Below are 23,126 nucleotides of genomic sequence, written 5' to 3' on the forward strand. Positions count from 1 at the left end.
ACTTACAGGGCGGTGACTTGCCTTTCTTCTAATGGCAATTAGATTGCAGTACGAACCCAAATCACTCGGTGGATGATTAAGAGTAGTATTGTACTAAAATGGTTTTGGTATGGTCTGAATACTAAATAGCAATAATGTAAAAAAACCTGTATACTGTTATTTGTGATTACTGTTTTAAAAATATATTTACAAATCTTGCTCTAAGAAATTGTTTGAAAACTGTAAATATATATCAAACTATTTTTCTGGGTGGGAAATAGTAACTGCTGATGTGCTTCGTGTTTTATGAACAGTTGTATTCAACTTATCAATGAAATATGCGTTATTTGTAAAACATATTAGTATCAGTTTGTTCAGAGCAGATGGTTCTATAGCTGAGAAATGCTGTAATTTCAGCACACACAGGCTACTGCACCTGTTCACTTGAATATTGGCATAGGATCTCATTCTTGCCACCTGAACACAAAACCAAATATGCAATTAAGTGAGGATTGTTTGTTGTCCTTGCTAAATCCTGCTAATTTTGATCAATGAACACTTCAAATTTGAGAAAAAGAGAGTGAGGGCGTGAAAAGCAATTCTAGAGAGCCTCAGTCAGAGCACAGCATTTTGTGGCTACTAGCTCTGCCAGATATACTAGTGTTTTGAAAAGTAATTTTGTCTTAATTAGGATCATCTACTTTCTCATCTTCTCAGCAGACTTGTTTTATCAATGCCAGAAGCAGGTTACCACTTGGAGTTTGTCACAAAGGAACTGTTGTTCCAGTTCCTAGCTCCTCAGGAAAACTAGATCAGATTTTTATATTAAATGTTCTTAATAGATGCATCTTCCCTTTCTTGTGCTGAAGTAGTATCTTGGAAAATACTTCTGTATGCAAAACATGTGTTCCCAAGGATGTCTGAATTGTAGTTTAAAGACAGTCAATTTAGCTTCTCTTATATTTTTAGGAAATTTCAATTTAGGTTCCTTGAGTACAGTTGACCTAATCAGGGTATGCTGCTTTGAACGGGACGCTTAGATAATCTCCAGAGGTCCTTGACATTACACTGTGATATTACAGTAGACTTCGTGTGAGAAGCCCTCCTAGAAATTTCAATATGAGATTTCAGTGACTTCTAGATATTTTTAGTGAACTTCTTTTGCTGAGTCTTGCTTCTGTGTTGAAATTTTTATTACTGGAAAATAAATTCTGTGAATTTCCTTTTGGATGTTGTCTTGTGTGGTTGGTCTCAGACAGGGTAGGTAGGCTGACCAAGGCCTGCATGTTAGTCTGCAATTAAAAATCTATGTAATTATCAACTGTTACCATTCAGCGACTGACTGAGATGGCAGTGGTAGATTGTGGGCAAATCCTAACAGTTCTCCAAGTGATTGCTACTGTATCTGCCAATCATATAGTCAGTTGGGGTGAAACATGGTAGTTCCTGGAGTGGTGATCACTCTCTTATTTTGATGTATAAAAGTAGATCAAGTTAAAGTATCAAATTTTTAACTTTAGTCAGGGTGCAGGGGGAGGGAAGAAGTGAGAACCAGGGACTGTCAGTTTAACCAAAAGCATTTAGAGACCTAATTACAACCTTTGGTGACAGAAGGTTGACCTAGAGGTTTATCAAGGAGGAGTTTGCTTTCTATCCCAGCACATCCATATATCTCTGTTTCTTTCAATTGCTGATCTTTGTTTTTGCATTCTGCTATTGCTTATGAGAAATAGGCTCATGATACAGTTAACACCCACCTCTTCTTGAAAATAACCAAATACTATAACTTTAAAAGCTATATTTCATATCATTTCAGTTATTAGTTGTAAGTTAATAGAACTGTTTACCCTCGCAACAGACCAGTTCTGCTTGGTAACTAGAAAGGCTGTGATGCCACTAAATGTAGGGAATGTGGGTCGATGAAAACTAAGCTTTGGCTGCTGACTTCATTAAGAGGGATCATAGAAAGTTTTGTGGCAAGTTTATTTGCCTGTAAGCTTTTTGAAGTATTGCTTTGCCTTACAGTTATAAAACCTTCTGTATTAGTAGAGCCTTTTGCATTATAGAGGCAGAATATGGCCTTGCCTAGTGACAAATACTGCAGATTCTTGTCTGATCTTTCCTAATAGATGGTGAAATATGAATTTTGATGGTTCTTGTTTTCTGTTTTTCAGCAGGTAATTGCTGCCATGGAAACACAACTGTCTAATGGCCCAACTTGCAATAACACAACCCATGGTTCAAACACCATAAACAGCTGCTCATCACCAGTTGATTCTGGGAATGCAGAAGACAGCAAGACCAATTTAATAGTCAACTACCTTCCACAAAACATGACACAAGAGGAACTGAAGAGTCTCTTTGGCAGTATTGGTGAGATAGAATCCTGCAAGCTTGTCAGGGACAAAATAACAGGTATGTTCCTTTTGGAATTTTCTCTATCTTCATTTTCTAAGCTGTGAGCTGTCAAATGATGTTTTGAACTTAAATCTTGGAATAAAGGCAGAAGGAAATAATGCTGGTGTTGCTAGTCAGAAGGAGCTTAGGTTCATTATCTAGATTCTGCACCCCAAAATTAAGTGTTTGCAGTTAATCAGGTTTGAGTACTGTAAATGCTAACAGGGTATTTAAATCTTATGAGCTTTAGAGTCTTTGAAGAAAATATTTGGAGTAATTATTTCCGTAGTCCTAGTTGATGCAAAACTTTGTTTTGCATGGATGTAGGTAAATTTGTACCTTGTGAAGAGGGCAGACTACCTTACTTCATAGGTGAAGCTGCTTTTGTATTGGAGCACTTCAGCCACTTTCTTGAGGATGCATACTTGAATCAATACAGTGTAAGTATGAACTTCATTATGATGTGTTGGTACTTTATTTTACCAATAGCTGGTGTGTACAGGTTGACTGTGTTAGACCAGTTTTTTACCTTTGAAAGAACTACCAGATGGATGCCAGCACTTTAAAACAAGAATAAAAGGATGATTGGAAATTTCAATTTCTCATCTCCATTTTTCAACTCCAAGCCTTCTCAAAAAACATTGATGTACCAGTTGGGTCAACATTTTTATTGGGTTTGTTCAGAAATGTTGACTTCAGTACTTGATTTCCTGTTGGTTTTTTTTTCTCACCCCTTCCCCCAGAGTCTTCAAATATCCATCTTTCAAGAACACAGTTTTAGCTTGGGTTCTTGATTGCAACACCTGAATATGCTGGTTAGCTTCTTTGTGTTCAGACTACAGCTCTTTGAGGCTGCATGTTCTCCTATGCTTCGGTTTAAGGGCTTAGGGGTTAATATTTCCTATTACCAAAAAGTAGTGTCAAAACATGGGCATTTTGCTCACACTAAATAAACTTTGACTCGATGTTCCCCAAGCAGCAGCAGTGGGAAGTGGAAAGGACACAGGTAGTGTTGCTTCAGCCCCTACTACACTTGATGTGTTTATGGTGATGGCTTGAGGTATGCTGGAGAGATGTGTTTTCCCAGCTGCATACATTAATAGTGAAGGGACAAGGCCTAAAATCCTTCAGGCAGCTCTGTTACCCACCCTAGGACCTGTCTTTGGCATGCAGCACAAGCTTTCTTCTCTAGTCCTGATGATTTATCTGCTCCTAGCATGACAGGAAACTTAACGACACCTTTTCCTACATTTGTTCAGATGCTGTGTCATCAGTACAAGGATGATGCGTAATCAAGAATCTGGCAGCAAAAAGATACCAAAGGGGATATTTCCCAGATGTTTACTTCATCTGCATATGTACCTGCTGAGAATGAGCAGGGGACATAAATTAGGGATCTCATCTCCTAAATTTGACCATGTAGTTTGCTGCCCAGTGAGACTGATTTTAGCCAGAACCTGTACTTTTCTGAATAATAAAAAACTACTTTAATTGCTAGTGTTCAAACCTGTTAAAGAAAATACTGATAGGACACTAAGTAATTGACATCTGTTATTCTCTGCATGATGGAGGCAGCATTTGAGATCATATCTTAAGTTTTTTACTTGTGCGTGGTGAGAATAACCTGTTATACATAAAGGGATATTTTTGTCACTGGTCACTCCTGATGATAGGTCTTAGCTACTGTCCTCTAAAACAGTTTTGTTGTCAGACTGCACTTGTGTGTTCCCAGTCACAAGGTGGATTCTCATGCCCTATTTCTTCCTGCAGTTCAGCCCTGTACAGTGTCAGTTAGTTATGCTTGACTTCAGATACCTTACAAAGTAGAAACTAAAGAGAAAGGTAGATGCCCATACTGGGGCCTAAAAAGGTGATGCTGTACTTCTGAGACTGCAAGACTGGGATTTTTTTAAGTCTTGATCTTTTCTGACTGTTGTACTCACGGTTTATTTTAAAGTGAATTCCCCAAAACAAGGGCATTCTGCCTGAAGTGTAAGACTTACCAAAGCTGGTGGCCAAAATAAATACCTTTGTTTTGATGAATTCACTAGGCCATGCTTCATAGCAGTTCCTCATTTCAGTTAGTGATTGTGACAACTTACTCTCCCAGACGAAGAGACCATTTAGGGGCACAAAATGAGTCAAGCTAAGAGGCTGCTTAAAGCCCAACACTGTTGATTTGGCCTCCTTATTGAATAGTCTCTGGCTGACTTCCATGCTTACAAAGGAAGGCTGCTTTGCCTACACTTTCAATCTGAATGACCAGCACATTCTCCTATAGCAGGTGGCTTGCTTTTAAGCTGTTAAGTACTGGAATGGTTAAATCTGTGTAGTACTATGCTTCAGCATGGTATCCTTGGCCACTGATAGCACTGATTTTTGCTCCTTTGGGCTATGCCAAACTTACTGTCTCAGTAATACCTGCTCTTTCACTGAACATGAGCAGTACTGAATGTGCTTTGGGGCACCAGGAAAACTAGACTCTGCCGATGCCACGTCTTGCTGTCTTCCGCTGAAGGCTGGTTGATGCAGAAAAGAAGTCTGCCTTCTCTTTAGGTAATGACCTCTGTGCTTTGAAACAAAAGGTCTTCTACTTTGCACTCTGGGAACAAAAGGACAGGAAACAGCTAAGAGGTAACTCGTGCTTCATCAGTTAGTGGAATGGCTATTCAAAGTGTTTATCTGTCTTGCAGATCTGAGTTAATATGTCTATCATTCCTTATATAAAGGATTGCATGCTTCTTCCAGTTAAAAGGCTGCTGCAGATACACAGAAGTGAGCCTCAAGTTTTTAATGATGGATGTGCAAATTGCCTGCATCTACACATGATAGTTTTGATGTTATACACGCTAGAAGTGCACATTGCTCCTACTTAGTGTCTAAAGACTCCTTGCCTAGGAATAAAATGAAGCAAGACAATGGAAGAACTCTTGTTTGAAGATGTGATGTCTTCTGTATAGCATAAAGTGGTGCCTAAGAAGAATCCTGACTTTTTTAATTGTGCTCTTAGTGGAAGAGGACAACCACTGTTGGAATGGAGATAAAATTGGTGTTTCTACTTTATTAGTAGCTCCTCAGCTTTGAGGCACACATTCATTCAGATGCCAGCAGAAGCACTGCCTCAGCCTTGTTCTGAAATGTTTTAGTATAAATGAGAAATGTAGCATCTGACCTTAAGACTACATTGTTATTTCTGATTTAAGTAGTTTGGAGCAAGATTACCTAGTGTTTTGTGGATTCTGGAGAGAGAATGCTCTAGTTCCAGTCTCGTTCTTACTGATTTTCAGGTTTATACAGGGAGTTCTTGAAAAGCAAATTTTTCCTTTTATTTCTACAAATCAGAACAGGTATTGTTACAAAGTTTCTGTGAAGTAAGATTTAGTGTGAATTGCTTAATTGTATTTGTTTAATTCTAGTTAAAACAGTAATTATTGGTGAAGTGAAATCTCCTGAGTGTTAGGTACCTGGTAATACCTCTGAACTCCCCTGAACTTTTCAGTGAAAGCTGAAATACACTTTCATAAAGGCTATACTGCAAATGAAAATTGGTAACGGGGAAAGCATAGGTCTGCCTTTGACTTAATTTGTGACATGCTGGAACTGAGAGCTGTTTTCCAGGCAGGTAAGACGGCTCCAGTGTTGGAACACTAATAAATCTGGCAGTATCTTCACTGGTGGGTGAAATAAAATGCATAGGTGAACCATTTCTCATCAGTGAAGAATGTTTTTAATGTATCATAGAATGGTTGGGCTAGAAGGTACCTTTAAAGCTCATCTGCCATGGGCAGGAACGGCTTTCACTAGACCAGATTGCTCAAAGCCCCATCCAGCCTGGCTTTGAAAAAGAAATTCTAGCCTATCTGTCAATATTAGCAGGCAGTATCAAGAGTTCAAGACCTTACCCCACTGATGTGATCAACTAGGAAATTTTAAGACTTAAATAAGCCTTCTGTATACTGGGTCACCAGTGCCATTTGTTGGAACTCAAAGGGATCAAGGCTGGCTATGGCCATCTTGACCCAAATACTTGTCAGAGCATCCTGTGGGTTTGGACCAAATTACCTTCCACCCTGCTACTTAGTATTCAGTTTCCAGTCACATCTGCAACACTAGAGTACATTGGAGACTTTGTTATAGCAGTGCTGCAGCTTCTTGAAGCTGTCTGCATACTTTAGGGTTGAGATGAGTTGAATTTGAGGGCCTCCCTGCCTGTGGAAAATATATTGGAGGAAAGCGAGGCACCCTGAAGTTTATTTACTGATTTTATGGGTGGAGTCTGAAGCCCTGTTTCTAAAATGCTGTTCTAGTAGTTTCAGTAACGATTTTTTCCATGGTGTGGAATTTGTTACAACAAAGTAATTCCTTGCACTGTGCTATCAATGAAGTTTGTGTCCTGTACTGATTTTTACTCAATTGTGAAGTAGTTAGGGTAGAGAGCTGAACTGCCAAAGATTCCTGTTGGCCATACCCAAGTATACAGTTCATGGGCACAACCTGCTGTTAAGGTAACATTAGCTGAGCAAGTAAACTTCATTTACTAATGGAAAAACACTGAAAGTGTTCTCAGCAAGACTTAAAATAGCTGATAGCTGTTCCGTTCTTCTACTGATGGTAGAGAAATTAAACCTTGATACTAATGGAAGATTTTAAAGGGTGCTGAGCAAGAGTTCCTTTATGGGAGAATCCTGTTGAGGAGAGAGCAGCATCTGAGATACAGGGGCATGAATGTCACTTACCTCTGCTTCCTAGCCAAAGAATCTGTCTGGAATGAGTCGTTGTGCTCAGATATTCTGGAGTCTGTTAACTCTTATATGCTTTTGACTAATAGAGATGTATGTAAACACAAGGTACAAAGCTACCACATGAACTCATTATTTTCATACAGTAGGTAGGAGATCCTGTTCCCAGTGCATCATAACTGAATTGTTATTGGCTGCTCTACGTAACTGTTTAGTTTAAGGGCTTTTGCATATTTAAAAGCAGCAGATAACATTTTACTGCTAATACTAAGCATGTGTAATTATGAAGTATTTTTAGCTTAATTTTTAAATGGTATGAAGTCTAACTATCAAGCTGCCCCTGTTCAGGCACTTAAAAAGCACAGCCTTTCTGCTAATGCAAGGCAGATGGATTTAGCAGCTGTCGACAGGCTACTTAAAAATTAAGATGTACCTTAGTAGGACTTAATATGCATTTTCTAGACCTAATTTCCTGAAATGTAGGTAAAAATGGCACATAGGTAAATGATAATTATAGGTACAGGTAAAAATAGCAATGAATGTGGTATCCTTACAAAAAGACATGAGTTCTTAATGCCCACTGTCTTAAGTGCAAATTCAGTTGTACATGTGGAAAAGAAATGCTTGATATTTTTTTTTCACTTTGTGGAATAATCTTCATGATTTCAGTTCTTTGTTTCTGTCATTTACCATGGGGTGCTTGCAGAGTTTTAGCTAAACAAACCGGAATTCAGCCTCACAATTTCAGAACATTTCTTAGTTTTCTTGGCTTCAGAGCTCCTGTACTTTTCTCTGATTAGGATAATCATATGCTTGTAAAATCCTCCAGTTTTCTTTAAAAGAGAACCTGTTGTTAGCACCTGTAGTAGTTCTAGTAACACTGGTCATAATTCAGTGTGCGCAATATATATGCAGTCAGTGCAATGCTAGGAGGGACTCTCTGATGTCAGTTCCTTGGTTGAGTACTCTGCTCTAGTGTAGAGTCTGAGCAAACACCTGGGGACAATGCTGTACTGTAGTCTGCCCAAACAACTGAGGCCATGGGATCCTAAAAATCACAGAAAGGTTTGGGTTGGAAAGGACCTTAAGATCATCCAGTTCCAACCTGCTGCCATGGGCAGGGATGCTTCACACTAGACCAGGTTGCTCAAAGCCTCCTGCAGCCCAGCCTCAAACCCTCTCAGGGATGGGGCAGCCACAGCTTCTCTGGGCAACCTGTTCCAGTGCCTCACCACTCTCACAGTAAAGAACTTCTTCCTTATATCTAACCTGAACTTCCACTGTTTAAGTTTCAACCTGTTACCCATTGTCTGATCACTGCAGTCCCTGATGAAAAGTCCCTCTCCAGCATCCTTGTAAGCTCCCTTCACATACTGGAAGGTTGCTGCGAGGTCTTCACGCAGCCTTCTTTTCTGAAAAGCCCAACTTTCTTAGTCTGTCTTTGTATGGGAGGTGCTCTAGCCCCTTTTACTTTCTGTGCAGCAGGTCTTCTCTCACCAAATTATGGGGTAAAACACTGATGTTTTACTGATACCTCATATTCTGTGATATGCTTGCTGTTTTATAGCAGTCTTATGGTAATCAAGGGAAAAAGATATTGTGTGTCTGAAGCAGCAGAAAGTATTTTGTCTGACTGGCTTCTTGCATCTGGAACGTGGAATTTATTAACCTTTGTGGTTTTACTTACTTCTGTTGTACCAGTACAGACTCCTAGCTTATGTTAGTGTCTGTCAAGAGCAGAGCTGATGGAAATCTCATGCCTTTTTCATTCTCAGCCCTTACTCCCAGTGTGCTTAATGCTTGCAGTCCTATTTTAGTTTCCACTCTTATCCATCACAAGTTACTGCAAGGTTTTGAGTGCTGTTGGTGTGAGAGAGTAGAGTAGTTCGGCAGCTAAAGGAGAAGCTAGCTGAAGCTCTTTTGTGGTGTGCCGAGTCTGAGATGCAGGGGCTCTTGCTAGCTGCCGCTTAGTGGTGCGCTGAGGTAGGGAATGAGTTCTGGCAACCTGACAGTTGATGATATGGGCAGGGATGTGGACAAAATGTGTTGCCTAAACTGTATTTTGCCAGTAGGATGCCTTGTGCAGAACTTGATTAAAATGTGAAATAAGGAATAAAAAATGAATGGGATTAGAGGTAAATTTATTTTATTACATGGTCACTGTTTGATCTCTGGAGCACCTTGCTTAAGACTTTTAAGCATAGATTTTACTGGGGGTTGGTCTGAGGGGGAAGGTTGTTCTTAACATCAGCTGTTTAATGTTCAAGGTAGTCCGTGTTTGGTACTCTGCAGCTGTTAACGGTGCAGTCTCTGATGTGGCCTAAGGACTCAGTGTGGTGTAGCACAGAGTTAATAAAGTAATTTTGAACTTCATGTGCCTGTTGGAAAAAATACAGCAGCAGAATACTGGACTACTTAGCTGGTGTTTGGAATACTGTTGTATTGTCTGGACTGCAGGAAAAAGGATGGAGTTAACATTTTCAAACAAGCCTTGTGTGGCTGCAGAGCACACAGACTTAAGTCTGTTACTATTGTATTCTGTAGTTACTATTCTTTGGTTCTACATGTTGCTGTTTAATGTTACTGAGAAGGACTTAGCAGCATTTACTGTGCGTTCCATAGTAAATGGCATAACTTATTGTACTTTGCATGTCTGTTGGTCATGAGTCATGCAGACAGGTGGAGATGAAGGAACTCTCTCATCTTACGTTACTCAATATAGCATTTGATTGTCTTTGCACTTCCATTTGTTTTTCACTCTTGTAGGCACAACACTGCTTTGACCTTTCAGAAGTTCATAGGCTTTGTTTTCACAAATATGATAGAAAAAAGTGTGCTTGGCTAAATCTGCAGTCTGTTCCAGTGATTCAGTTAAGTTGCCTAGTTGGTTTTTACTACTGACATTGTAGGAACAAGCTATTTTTAAAATGGTTAAACAGTTCATTTATCCATATATTAACCTGAATTAACGAGCTGATCTCAATATACAGCATATGTGAGGACTTCATGTTTTAAAACTGGAACTCTTCATAAGGCCTAAGCATAAGGGACCTCTCAGTATAGTGAATCAGAACATCATCATTGAATCATTCTGCTTTTCAGCAGGCACTGTGCTTTTTGATGGGTATTAATGCAGTATACATTTTCTTGCACTTTTCTGCAGATAAATCAAAAACTCACTCTTTGTCAGTCATTGCAGTAACTTATAAGAAGCCTGCAAATGTGTTGGATCTTACGAATTGGCAGTGGTTCTCTAGTGATGAGGGATATCTTGTGTGCTTTCAGCAGAGGTAGTACTCTTGCAGAAGACAGTGCTTCCACCTTGAGTCCCAGTGCTGCCTGTGTGGCTTGTCTTATCACTGCTTATACTTTCATATGTTTTTGTAGATATATATTGCTGTTATGTCCTAGTGATTCTAGGCCAGTGGTTTGAATAAATGTTACTTCTAGTGGAAAGTAATGCATGCTAGGGGAGATCTTTGTCTAAGACAGAAGGAGACTTGTGATCTGTGTTCTTTCCTGTCTTCTGAGTTTCTGGAGCTATTGAAGATGAACTTGCTTTTCTTCTCCTAGTCACTCTGGTACCTACTGTTTTATGTGGTTTAAGCCCCAGCTTTCAGCCCTTCTTGAAATGCATTTGAAGCCTAATGTTGCTGCACAATGGTTACAAAGTCTTACATCTGTAGCAAGATGCATTGATTATTCCCACACACACCCTTTTTATAGAATTCTGCTGTATTCCTACAATAATTAGTTTGTGGAGACAGATTTCAGTTTCAAGTAATGAGAATGACAGCTTTTCTCAGTGTATCCTTTTCCTGTGTATTTACCAACTAAAGTGAGAAATGGCTTGCTTTCTGCTACTCAGGATTGCAGATTAGTAGCTGTTACTGTTTCCTAAATGCAGGAGTTAGTCAAAACTTTAAAGAACGGTAGTCCCCTTTGACATACTAGCTAGCAAGGACATATTTTTTTCAGTTGACAGTAAACACTTATGCTAGGGAAAGGATTTATCTTCTAAGAATAGTTTATCATTTTGTTACTGATTTTTCAATCATTATTAAAGACTGAGCTGGGGTTGGAGGGAGGGAAAAAAACCCTGTAACAGAAAGCAACACTGCAACTTAACTTTTGCAAAATGTGCCTGAGGGGCACATTCAAATTCCTGATTATGTCCCATTTCAGGATGTCTTTTAAAATTCAGATATGAAGTAGCAGATAAGATCTGAAAGAAAAACCAAACAAAACCCCAATAATAATAGTATGTCTTAATGTGGAGTTTGGGAAAAGCATTTTTGTTCAAGTGTCGTGCTAGTTTTATACTTGCATGCTCAAATTACTGCAGGCTTCAAAATGCCCCAGCAGTCGAAAAACATGTGTTATCTGTCCACTGTTTATTTAAGGTAACTAGGTGGTACAATAGGGCAGATCATTTAACACTGCTGGCTGTATTTGTGATGAGGAACAAATCGATGGCAAAATAAATTTCTCAGCTGCATGGAACATGTTAGTACTAAAAGTATTAAAAAATTGAAGGGTAAAAAAGGCAGCTGTTATGGTTTAACCCCAGCTGGTAACTCAGCACCATGTAGCTGCTTGTCCACCCCTCCTTCACCCTCCCCCCCCGGCTCTGGGCAGGATGGGAAGGAGAATTGAAAGAATGTAAACGCCATGGGTTGAGATAAGAACAGTACAATAACTAAAGCATAATACAAAACCACTACTATTACCACTACTACTAATAATAAAGGAAATAACAAGGGGAGAGAATATAAAGCTGAAAAGGGAAGGGAAAAAAGCCCTGCAAACAAAACCAAAACAATAAACAGCAGTGATGCACAATTCCATTACTCACCACCGGTGACTGATACACAGCCCTACCTGAGCAGTGGTCTGCCCTTCTGGGTGACTTCCCCTGGTTTATATACTGGGAATTATGTGCTGTGGTATGGAATACCCCTTTGGCTAGCCTGGGTCTGGTGTCCTGTCTTTTCTTCCTTCCAGCTTCTTGTGCCTCTCCTCACTAGCAGGGCATGAGAGACTAAAATGTCCTTGATTCAGGGTAAGCACTACTGAGAAACAACTAAAAAAATCTGTGTTATCAGCATTGTTCTCAGACTAAAGCTGAAACATAGCACTGCACCAGCCACTGGGAAGGAGAAAAAAACTGTTGCAGCTGAACCCAGGACAGTAGCTTTCAAAAAAAAGCAAGTGATTTAGCAAATTTGTGGTATGCTTTCACCTTAGCATAGTAAGTAGGTTCTAGCTGTAATGCAAAAAGCTAATCTGTAAGAAGGCATGCTCTCTAGGTCTGTCGTTATTTCAAGCAGCTCATGGTTGTCACTAGTTACATTTGAACATGAGAGGCTGTAACAGGCAAAACTTATGTTCAGCTTCCTGTCTTGTCCATTAGTAAATGCCCTGTTACTTTTGCTTTTGCAAATGTATGTATTCCTACACAGTCCCTGCTTCCACCTGTGTTCTGGGGGGGGTGAGGTTTCATATTTAACCATGCCAAGTGCAAGGTCCTAGGTCCTACCTCTGGGTCGGAGCATTCCCAGACACAGCTGCAGGTTGGGCAAAGACGAGATATAGAGAAGCCCTGCAGAGAAGGACTTGGGGGGGGGGGGGGGGGTGTTGGGTCGATGAAAAAAAAAAAATGAACATGAGCCAGCTTCAGTGTGTGCTCGGAGCCCAGAAAGCCAACCGTATCCTGGGCCGCATGAAAAGGAGCGTGACCAGCAGGTCGAAGGAGGTGATCCTGCCCCTCTGCTCTCATGAGCCCCACTTGGAGCGCTGTATAAGGTTCTGGTGTCCTCAACATAGAAAGGACATGGAACTTGGAACAAGTCCAGAGGAGGGCCACAAAGGATGATCAGGGGACTGGAGCGCCTCCTGTATGAGGACAAGCTGGGAAAGTTGGGTCTGTTCAGCCTGGAGAAGAGAAGGCTGTGTGGGGACCTCATAGCAGCCTTCCAGTATCTGAAAGGGGGCTTATAAGGATGCTGGGGAGGGATTCTTCATTAGGGACTGTAGTGATAGGACAAGGGGTAACAGGTTCAAACTTAAACAGGGGAAGTTTAGATTTGATATAAGGAAGAAGTTCTTTACTCTGAGGGTGGTGAGGCACTGGAATGGGTTGCCCAGAGAATTTGTGAACGCTCCATCCCTGGTGGTGTTTCAAGGCCATGTTGGGACAGAGCCTTGGGGTGACATAGTTTTGTGTGATGTGTCCCTGCCCATGGCAGGGGCTTGGAACTAGGTGATCTTGAGGTCCTTCCCAACCCTAACTATTCTAGGATTCTATGGTGTATCTGTTAAGTCATCTTCAGTTTAATGTCTGTTCTAGCTTACCGAACATCTTCGGTCAGATTCATGTAGATCTTGGCATCCACAATACCCTCTACCCTTGGCTTTCTCTGCCTGCTGTGGGAAAGAATCGGAGCTCCACCCCCATTTTTGTATCTGACATCATGAAGCTTGTGTTGATGAAGCAGCAGATGACTGTTCCTTATGTGAAAACCGTGTGAGATGTAAGCGAGAGAGCGGGACTGATTTAGTAAAAGGGTAGAGTTGAACCTGGCTGAGATAAAGTGTCATTTTCTCTTCCTGAGAAAGTCAGATTTTTAGAATAGCTTATAGCTCTATTTATGGCTGCTTAGTTATAGATATATTCTTGTGACTGTATGGCAGGATAAACTGTCAAGCACTTTGAACAGTGTTTGATCCTTTTCATTCAGTCTTCAACTTTGAGTAGTAGCTCTGGAACTGGATTTGGGAGAAAGGCATCAAAGTATCAGATAGCTCTAGTAGTGATCACAGGTTTACTAAATTGAGGCAGCAAGCTCAATGCAGCAATGGTGTATGAGTTATGAGTGTTCAGTAAATAGAGCCCATCTACTAGAACTATAAGCAAACTGCAGTTAAGTTGGCGGTTGCTCTGTGGCTCGTGCCTCATTTTGCTGAAGCTGCTTTTAAAATGCAGGTCAGGCTTTAATGCAAATGTTAGAGGACTGTAACTTGAGCAGTGATTTCATGTTGGAAGAAAATGGGAAGAAAGCAACGCTGGTATTCTGTGCTTATTCCCTTAGCCCTTCTTGTTAGAGAGACAATAGCTATATAGGTAGTTAGGTACAGTTCTACAGTTAAATTATTTGCATGACTGGATGTGTGCTTCTAGCCTTATTCAGTATCAAAATAATACTGTGGTAATCTTGGTGGCTTAAATAAAGTGCAGTTGACAATGGTGATTTAATGAAGATGCAGTAACTTCTTTGAAAAAGAACTGGCACCAACTCCATGGGCTTGTTTCTCAGGAGGATCACCCTAGCATATTGCACAGCATTCCTGTGTCTAGATCCAGACAGTCAAAAGGATTGTTTTACTCTGATACCTGAAACTGTATCAAACTCTTCATGCTCCTGTAGTTGGGCTAGAGGTCAGACGTGCTGTTGATCTTCTGCACGGTCACACTGGCTCACCTTCAGGACACTAGGCTGTGACTGCCTGCAATGTTTAGGTTGATCTTAACACTGTCTTTTATGTGATGCCATTTCTGCTTTTGTGGGCTGATTAGGGAATGCATCTCCACTCTGAAATTGTAGGAGACTGTGTGAAATTACATGGGTCCCTGAGATGAATTCAAATAAAAGCTTTTGTATATAGGCTTGTAATATTGACATGCATGTTTATTTTAACTGCATTTTTCCACCAGTGTGCAACTTAAGGATAATGAAAGAATAAAGCCTAACCTCAGCTTGCTGTGAAGTTGATTTAATCCTGTTCGCAAAGATGGGAAACTGACTTGTTCTTACCATACTTAAGTAGATCTTTAACAATGAAGCATAAGCATACAGCTTTAAATAAAGTTATTCTTAGCTTATTGTAAGTAGTTTGGACTCCTCTTTAGATCAGGAACTGGCTGACAGGTATTCAAGGAGCAAAGCAGTAAAGACAACTTAAGTGGCTGAAATTAAACTATAAAAAATAAGGTCCTCAGGCTGCTAGATTTCATACTTTTTTTTTTCCTGTAGACTACAGACATTAAGTTTCAGCCCCTAGACTATTACTTAACCTGAGAAGTATGTTCTTCACTGTCATATATTGATGCAAATGGTGTAATTTTTTTGGAAGATAAGCATTTTTAGAATTTGTGTGATACTGTAGGTCTTGCTGGCTATATTCCTGTATTATTTTGCAGTAAAATCTCTTTGCAGAAGTTGAAATAGCCTGAAATGTCACTGTACAAAAATGTCACTATAGTATTATCAATGACTGTATTGTAGAAAATACTACCTTTTTTTTTTTAATGCCTCCTTCAGTTTTTGATTGCCCTCCGTGGAATGTGTGAATGTGTTATTTGCTATTGATACTTTTAATTTTCCAATGAATGTTTAGTGCGTGCTTGTGGTAAATTTTTGTACTAGACTGTGAAACTAGTTTTATAGCTTAGTGATACAAATTAGTTTTCAGATGCGTTATTAACCAAATGCAAGTATTCTTCTGGGGTGTTTTGCTTTTTATTTAACCTGCCTATCAGGATGATAATTTGAAATTGAATGATAGGTTTGGGTTCTTTTTCTTCTAAGAATTAGCACTGATGGCACTTGGTGAGGCTACTTCTATTACTTTTACCTGTTAAGGAGATAAGTGGAGAAAGAAAGGTGGAACTTACCTAGCCCTACTTGCTCCTTAATGAGCTAGTTTCATAGAAGTAATTCAGTCTTGCCTTATAAGAAGTTGAGTACATACTGAAAAGATTGAGACCTCAGCTGCCTGTAATATTTGTTTGGCTCTATTTTTTTTTCCCCACAAGAAAAAAGTGAATGCCTGAAATTGCTGACCACATGGAATCAGGCCTTACAAGAATGTTTAAGAATTCCAGACAAGATGCAGGATTATTAGCTGGGTACTCTGGTGGTTTAATCAAGAATTGCTTCGGAAAAGTAGCTTTCTCAGCCCTTGTATTGGGTACTCCATAGCTCTGAGGAAAAGAGCAGCCAAGGACTCCCTCGTGTGGTGGGTGTGCCAGGCTTTCGCAGGCATCTTGCCGCATTGTTCGTAGGCCAGTGTTGTGGTTCACGGCAGTAGGGAGAGCATGTGGAAATAATGCAAGGAGTTATCCCCAGGAAGAAATGCAGCAAGTAGAACCTCTTCTGAAGTTGCTGCTGCTTCAGCACGTCTTGGTTATTCAGCAGTAATATCATTGTATACTCATGGAGTAGTGCTGAAAAAATACTAGCTGTGTGCTTAATCAAAAATAGTTATACAGTATTGGCTCTGGATTTTGGGAAATTGGGCATTTCACAATCATGTATGTAGGAAAATTTCCTTCAGCCATAGTAATTTAGAGAGGAGAATCATGAGGATACAGGTTCACAAGACAGCTGACTTCAAAACTTCAGGAGACTTCAAGAGCACAGGATAAGTAGACTTGATATTGGCCAGAAATTTCTGGGGTTAGGATTAATGTTTCTACCCAAAAAACATGTAGAAAAGCCCTAATAAATTACCAAGATGCTTTAATCAGTCATGAAATATAACTAATGTACTAATCAGATGCTTACTAATCATGATGTTACACAGAAAACAATATATGTTCTTTCAGGAGTGGTAAAATGCAGCACTTGAGGTCACTGTGCATTTGTAACCTCATGGGGACTTTTTCTGTGTGATGCAGTTCTCACAGCATTTCAGAAGCAGTTTTTTAGAGAGCTTACTTAATATCTGTTAAGTTACAGTTTGTACTTGTCTACCTTCAAGCCTTTCTTTTAAGGCATAACAAATTGTAAATGACATTTGAACAGTTTTGGGTGAGCTCCTGTTAACAGGATTGCACAGTTCAGGTGACTGAACTTTGTTATAATCATAGAATAGTTTAGGTTGGAAGGGACCTTAAAAGATCATCTGGTTCCAACCCCTCTGCCATTGGCAGTGACATCTTCCACTAGATCAGGTTGCTTAAAGTATCATCCAACCTGGCCTTGAACACTGCCAGGGATGGGGCAGCCACAGCTTCTCTGGGCAACCTTGTGCCATTGTCTTACCACCCTCACAGTAAAGAACTTCTTCCTGATGTCTAATCTAAATCTACCTTCTTTTGACTTAAAGCCATTCTCTTTTGTCCTATCAATACATGCCCTAGTAAAAAGTCCCTCTCCAGTTTTCTTGTAGACCCACTTTAGACACTGTAAGGCTGCAAGAATGTCTCCCCTGAACCTTCTTTTCCTAAGGCTGAACTAGCCCAGCTCTCTCAGCCTTTCTCCGTAGCAGAGGTGCTCCAGCCCTCAGAGCATTTTCATGGGCTCCTCTAGACTTGTTCCAACAGCTCTTGTGTTGGGGGCCCCAGAGCTGGATGCAGCTTTCTGGGTGGGGTCTCACAAGAACAGAGTAGAGGTGGGGAGAATCACTTCCTTCAACCTGCTGGTTGTGCTCCTGTTGATGCAGCATATTGTTGGTTTTGGGCCACACACTGACTGTGAGCATGCATCAACAGGTGATGTTGAGCTTCTTGTCTATCAACACCCACATGTCTTTCTCTTCAGGGCTGTTTCTGACCCATTAATCACCCAGCCTGTATTTGTGCTTGTGATTGCCCTGACAAGGGCTGTTTACATCCTTGCTGTAGTGTCCCTCCGAGAGGCAGTAGGGTGGTTGAAGGACAAGAGCTTGTGAACATGAGGGTGCTCATGGTCTGTCTGTAGAGAGCCTCATCAGCTGCCATTTGCACTTGTCTGAAATAGCATTTATTCTTGGTTCTTCAATGCCTGCAGGTTTCAGGGAATACTTCTTCTGAAACTTTGGTAGCTCATAGGTTGGAAACACAACAGTCATTTTACAGCAGTTCTACATTCCAGTGTCTGTCATAAAATAGACAGCCTTTGGCCACTGCAGAAGGGAGCAGCTACACAAAGATACTCGTGTATCACTCTGTTTAAAGCTTTCTCTTGTTACATGGTGTAGTCCCACTTGTTTGCTTACTTCCATTTGTTTTCCAGATATATGCTTATAATAGTCCAAGGGAGAGGATCTCTTTAACTTGGCCTTCAAGGAAACTGTCTGATCTAAAGGCTCTTGTCCTTTCATTCCTTTTTGGAAGTGCAGCACCTCCCGTATGAAGACAGGCTGAGGAAGTTGGGGCTGTTGAGCCTGGAGAAGAGAAGGCTGCGTGGAGACCTAATAGCAGCCTTCCAGTACCTGAAGGGGGCCTATAGGGATGCTGGGGAGGGACTCCTTGTCAGGGACTGTAGTGACAGGACAAGGGGTAACGGGTTAAAACTTAAACCGGGGAACTTTAGATTGGATATAAGGAGGAAATCCTTTCCTGTTAGGGTGGTGAGACACTGGAATTGGTTGCCCAGGGAGGTTGTGAGTGCTCCACCCCTGGCGGTGTTCAAGGCCAGGTTGGATGAAGCCTTGTGTTGGATGGTTTAGTGAGAGGTGTCCCTGTCCATGGCAGGGGGGTTGGAACTAGATGATCTTGAGGTCCTTTCCAACCCTAACCGTTCTATGATTCTATGATTCTATGAATATAGCTGTTATTTTGTTAAAGCTTTAATAACCTGTGGCTGTTCTAGCTGCTTCCAAAGAGAGAAAGCAAGAAAACAAATGTTGGTGAGTATACTTTTTTCTTGCAAGAGAAGTTGCTGGCCATTGTACTTTCCAGGGAGGTTGAGAGAAGAGACTGTAAAACATCTTAATTGTTGGCTTGGTGTGGCTGGGCTAAATCCCCTGGTTCAGCTGTTTATGTAACTTCTGTGTATCATAGAATCTCAATGCAGGTTTGCTGGAAAGAAGAAAGCAGCTTTGGTGGGGGTGGATGATGTAGCTTGTAATGTCTTTCAGTTTTTCTTGCGTTCCAGTGTAGCTTAATTATTGTTTGGAGATAAGTTATGGATTTCCTAGAGAAACAGGAAGCTTAGACATGGTAAAAACTGTTTGGGAAGCACAAGCTACTAAGAGATGGTAATTATCTAGGGGGTGTAAAATCTGTGTTACGTTATTCTGCGCTTGTCTTTGACAGGTGCTGCCCTCAGTCCAGTTGAGGGCATAGATCGACGCCATGGACACATAATCGCCACTAGCAGTCCATCCCTAAAAATTGTCAGCCAGTAGACAGACTATAGCAAGGAGACCCCCACCAGCTTTTCAAAGCAAATGCTTTATTTGAATCTAGTCAAAAGATTGTGCCTCAGTTTACAATCAGGATATATGATCTCTAAGTTGATTACAAAGAGAAAGGTGTGTGTGCAGCTGAGAATGGCAGCGGAGACTGCAAGAAGCCAGTGATGGCAAGTTCCCCATTCGAATAGGGGAGATGAAGTCCACTTTGACACTAAATTCAGCTGAAGTGAAACCTTTAGACTACAGCATCCAATAAGAAGACTGGTGACATATTGCTCTACACTCTGACATGGTAATGTCTTAATGTCCTTTCTGGAGCAATCTGTAGTTTTACATGACAAGTCTCACTAGCTAGTCTCCCATCACTGAACTGGGGGATGCCTCAGGACACCTAATTAAGTGTCTTGATTTTTTTACTATTTTTTTTATTTCTTCACTTGTGACACATCTCCTGAAGTCCAACTTAAGTCTTCATCATGATTTTCACTTCTAAAACCCAATTCTTGCAACAGGACTGCTATAATCTATCTACTTCAAGATGTTGAAGCAGTTGCTGGACATAACCAAGTAGTCCTTTCACTTAAGTAGAGTTCTAGAGTCTGATTATTCCTGTTCAGAAAGTTGAATGTTCTTGTTGGCAAAAGGACAATGTTGTTATTTTATGAATTCTAATAAAGGGCTTTTTTTTTTTTTTTTGCTTTAAGGCATGTTGCTGCTGCTTTAAAACATTAAGAATGGCATTAACTTTGCTCCTAACCATAGCTGCTTTGTATGACCACTTCCTGTGGATAGCATCCATTTGGGACTTTGTATGAATATTATATGCGAGAGGATTTTCTTCAGGCTTTTACAGCTGTGCACAGTATTTTAAATAAGCTTTGTTTATAGTAAACTTGTGAAACAGCAGTGTAGAACTAGTTTGTTGTTCTGGTAACTATTGTTAGAGCCTGTGCATTAGGATTAAATTATTTGAAATTACTATTTGCCCCACTCTTCTCATAGTCCATTCTATACATTAACCAAAATGCTGAAAAGTAAGTTGGCATTACGTGATAAATTACTCTGATTTGTGTCATGGTATATAGTGGTCAAGTGATGTTTATGAAGCTTATAAACTTGAAACATAAATGCAAATTTCACTTATTAAAGTGAGTAGCATAGTGCTTTTCAGTTTTTCTCATAGCAAACATACTCAGAGGTTGAACATTTGGTAGTGACCCACCTGATAGATAAAGCATGCCTAGATTCAGAGATGCCTGACAAAGGATTTTCTGCCACTTACACTAGAATTTGACTTTGTTGCAAGTGTTGGTTATGTAAAATAGAAACTGTAGTTTACAAACTTTCAAATCCTTTCAAAAACTTTGCTTTAAGTCGTTTGCTGTCTTACCAGGCTTGTGAGATGCAGTACTGTGTGTTTGGGTTTGTTTGTTTGGGGTTTTTTTATTTTTGTTTTTTTTGGGGGGGTGGTTTTGTTGTTGTTTTGGTTTTGTTTGTGGGCTTTGTTTTGTTTTCTTTCTTTATTGGTTTCATTGAAGCAGAGTTGATGTCAAACTGTTTTTTCTCATTCGTCCAGATCTTTTTGTCAGTTTGGCTTGTCTACTTCAGATTTCTTTTTAGTAATCATTTAGTTTGTTAGTGAGTATTCCCTTGAAGGTGGTGAATGTTTATTGGCATGAGTAATAACTTGCAAAATAAAGAATTTGCAGTCACTCTTTTCTTTAGGATAAGCTAAACTTAATACTGTTTATAGGTCTGAATTATGGAATAAATAGCTGATGTGCACAGATAGTCTCGTTTGTGTTGAGATTGAGTAGGCCATAATTTTTGAAGATTTAGGAAAGGCTAAACTGAATATTCATAATACCAAAGCATGTAATATTGGAGCACCAGGACAGCTAACCTGGAGAGCTGTCAGAGATTTTTCAGACTGTAGTGTCATTAAGCACAAATTGTAAAAACAGAGACGAGGCAAGAACCATATGGAGCCATAAATAATACGCATTTAAATGTGAAGTTTAACTTGTAGACAGCTACAGGTTTATCTTCTTTCTTCCATTATCCCATCAAGGATTCAGACATGGTCTTTGTTACTGGACTTGGGAAAAAGTGTGTGTTCTGCATGAGATTACTGTCTTGACAAATGGAGTTTTGTGTAGAAGAGGCAGAGATGCTGAAGTCCAGAGCTGTTTCTTGTTAGTGTTCAATTTAAACCTTGGCTTCAGGCACTGCAAATTAGCCATTACAGTTACTAAATGAAGTTCGTTCTTTTTAGGTACTGTAAATGCTGGCTGAATTAAGTGCATCTAACTTCTACTTTGTCTTGAAAGCAGAAAGTTTGGACATTGAGGAAGGGGGTAAAGCTGCACAGAAGGAGAACTTCCACTGGTCAGGTGTCTCTACTCGAGTAAAATTTGTGTGCTGTTGCTCTGCTGCTCTTTGTCTATTTGAAATCCACAATCAGGTGGGACTTCTCTCTGGTTTCTACAGCTACAGTGGTACTAGCATAAGTTTTGACTGAAGTCCTGTACATCAGGAAAACACTTGGGAAAAACTGAGCTTCCAAGTTTTTGTAACCCAGTTGGCACTTACCCACCAGTTGAGAAATACCACCAGCTGTCAGACATACTTTGCAATAATTGGAGTTTCTGATGGGTTGTTTGAAATAGCTGCTTCTACCTCATTTTGTGAAATGCTTGTGTGGGTTTTCTAAAACTCAGCCATCTGCCTATGAGCTGGCAAACTTCTTAAACAAGAATCCTAACACAGGCTGGAATACTGAAGAGCAGTCCCTTGAGCATCTTTTTCCAGAAATCAGGTTCAACTTCCAATTATTTGTATTTCTTACTGGGAGCCAAAATTCATCTTTCTTAGGAGCTTCTGTGAAGAAAGTGATTTTTGACTCTGAATTTTTGATAATGTGTTACTGAACCACTAATCTTTAGGCAGAATGTTAGTCTCTGAAAAGTTCTGCCAAATATATATTGCAAATATAAGGCCTTTGGAATGTCAGATCTGAACACCTTTGATTTTTGGATGGTAGTCCAAATGAAACAAAACAGATCATTCACAAAACACTGAGAGCAGAAGAGACTTACAGAGACAATCTAGTCAGCTCCTCTTTCTCAACGAGGTTTTCCGTGAGCAGGTTGCCCAGGACCACATCCAGTCAGAACCCAGGAGAAGAGACTTCACAAATTCCATGTATGGCCTGCCTTAGTGTTCCACCAGCCTTACAGTGAAAGCTTTTCTTTTTTTTTAATTGCAAAATTGCAGAATAAACCTGTAGAAACCAGTTCAAGCTTATCCTGAATAAATTACTGGATTTTGTGCAACTTCGTAGCCTAGGCTGCTAATACTCATCAGGTTTAAAAACTGTCTCATGAAGAACCTGTCGTGAATGGTGTCCTTCGTAATAGCTGGTATGTTTTTTACCTTTAGTGGTCTGAGTGGTTTCAATGTACAAAACGGACTGGGTGGACAGAGGGGTAGTAGAAACAATTTCTGCACATTTTTTTCTCTTCACTCTGGAATTTGTGGGTAGTGTATTTGAAACATCTTACATGAACTAATTTTCTTTTTGAGATTTTGATATTTTTTTAAGGTTGTGGTTTAAATAGATTCATTCCTAGGAGATTACTGATGCCAAAGATCAGCATTTCTGTATTTGGAGGTAAGACTAAAAGCCATGCACAAAAAGGCACTCCTTTATCTTGCTCCTTTTTGGAGACACTGCTGGGAAGAGTTTCTGCTGACAGTGGGAGTGATGGAGATAACAGGTACAGAAATTACTGTACTGTAATCAAACTAATAAGGAAAAAGGCACTTCTAAAATAAGGAACTTAGCTATATCTAGCTAGAGCTTTAAACGAATACAGAAATGCTTTT

The 23,126-nt window shown here is 40.1% G+C and overlaps 1 protein-coding gene across 12 annotated transcripts in view; it reads left to right on the plus strand.

Moving 5' to 3' along the window:
• ELAVL2 (ELAV like RNA binding protein 2) overlaps nucleotides 1–23,126 on the plus strand; it is a 94,824-nt gene that overhangs the window by 43,691 nt on the left and 28,007 nt on the right. For 9 of the 12 annotated variants that reach the window (XM_065662800.1, XM_065662798.1, XM_065662808.1 and 6 more), the window contains one exon: nucleotides 2,154–2,394. In XM_065662800.1, the coding sequence (XP_065518872.1) occupies nucleotides 2,154–2,394 (241 nt within the window). The remainder of the gene's footprint in view (nucleotides 1–2,153; nucleotides 2,395–23,126) is intronic. The other 3 variants (XM_065662802.1, XM_065662803.1, XM_065662809.1) reach the window with 1 other exon arrangement.

Source organism: Lathamus discolor, chromosome Z (assembly GCF_037157495.1).
Source record: "Lathamus discolor isolate bLatDis1 chromosome Z, bLatDis1.hap1, whole genome shotgun sequence".
NCBI lineage: Eukaryota > Metazoa > Chordata > Aves > Psittaciformes > Psittacidae > Lathamus > Lathamus discolor.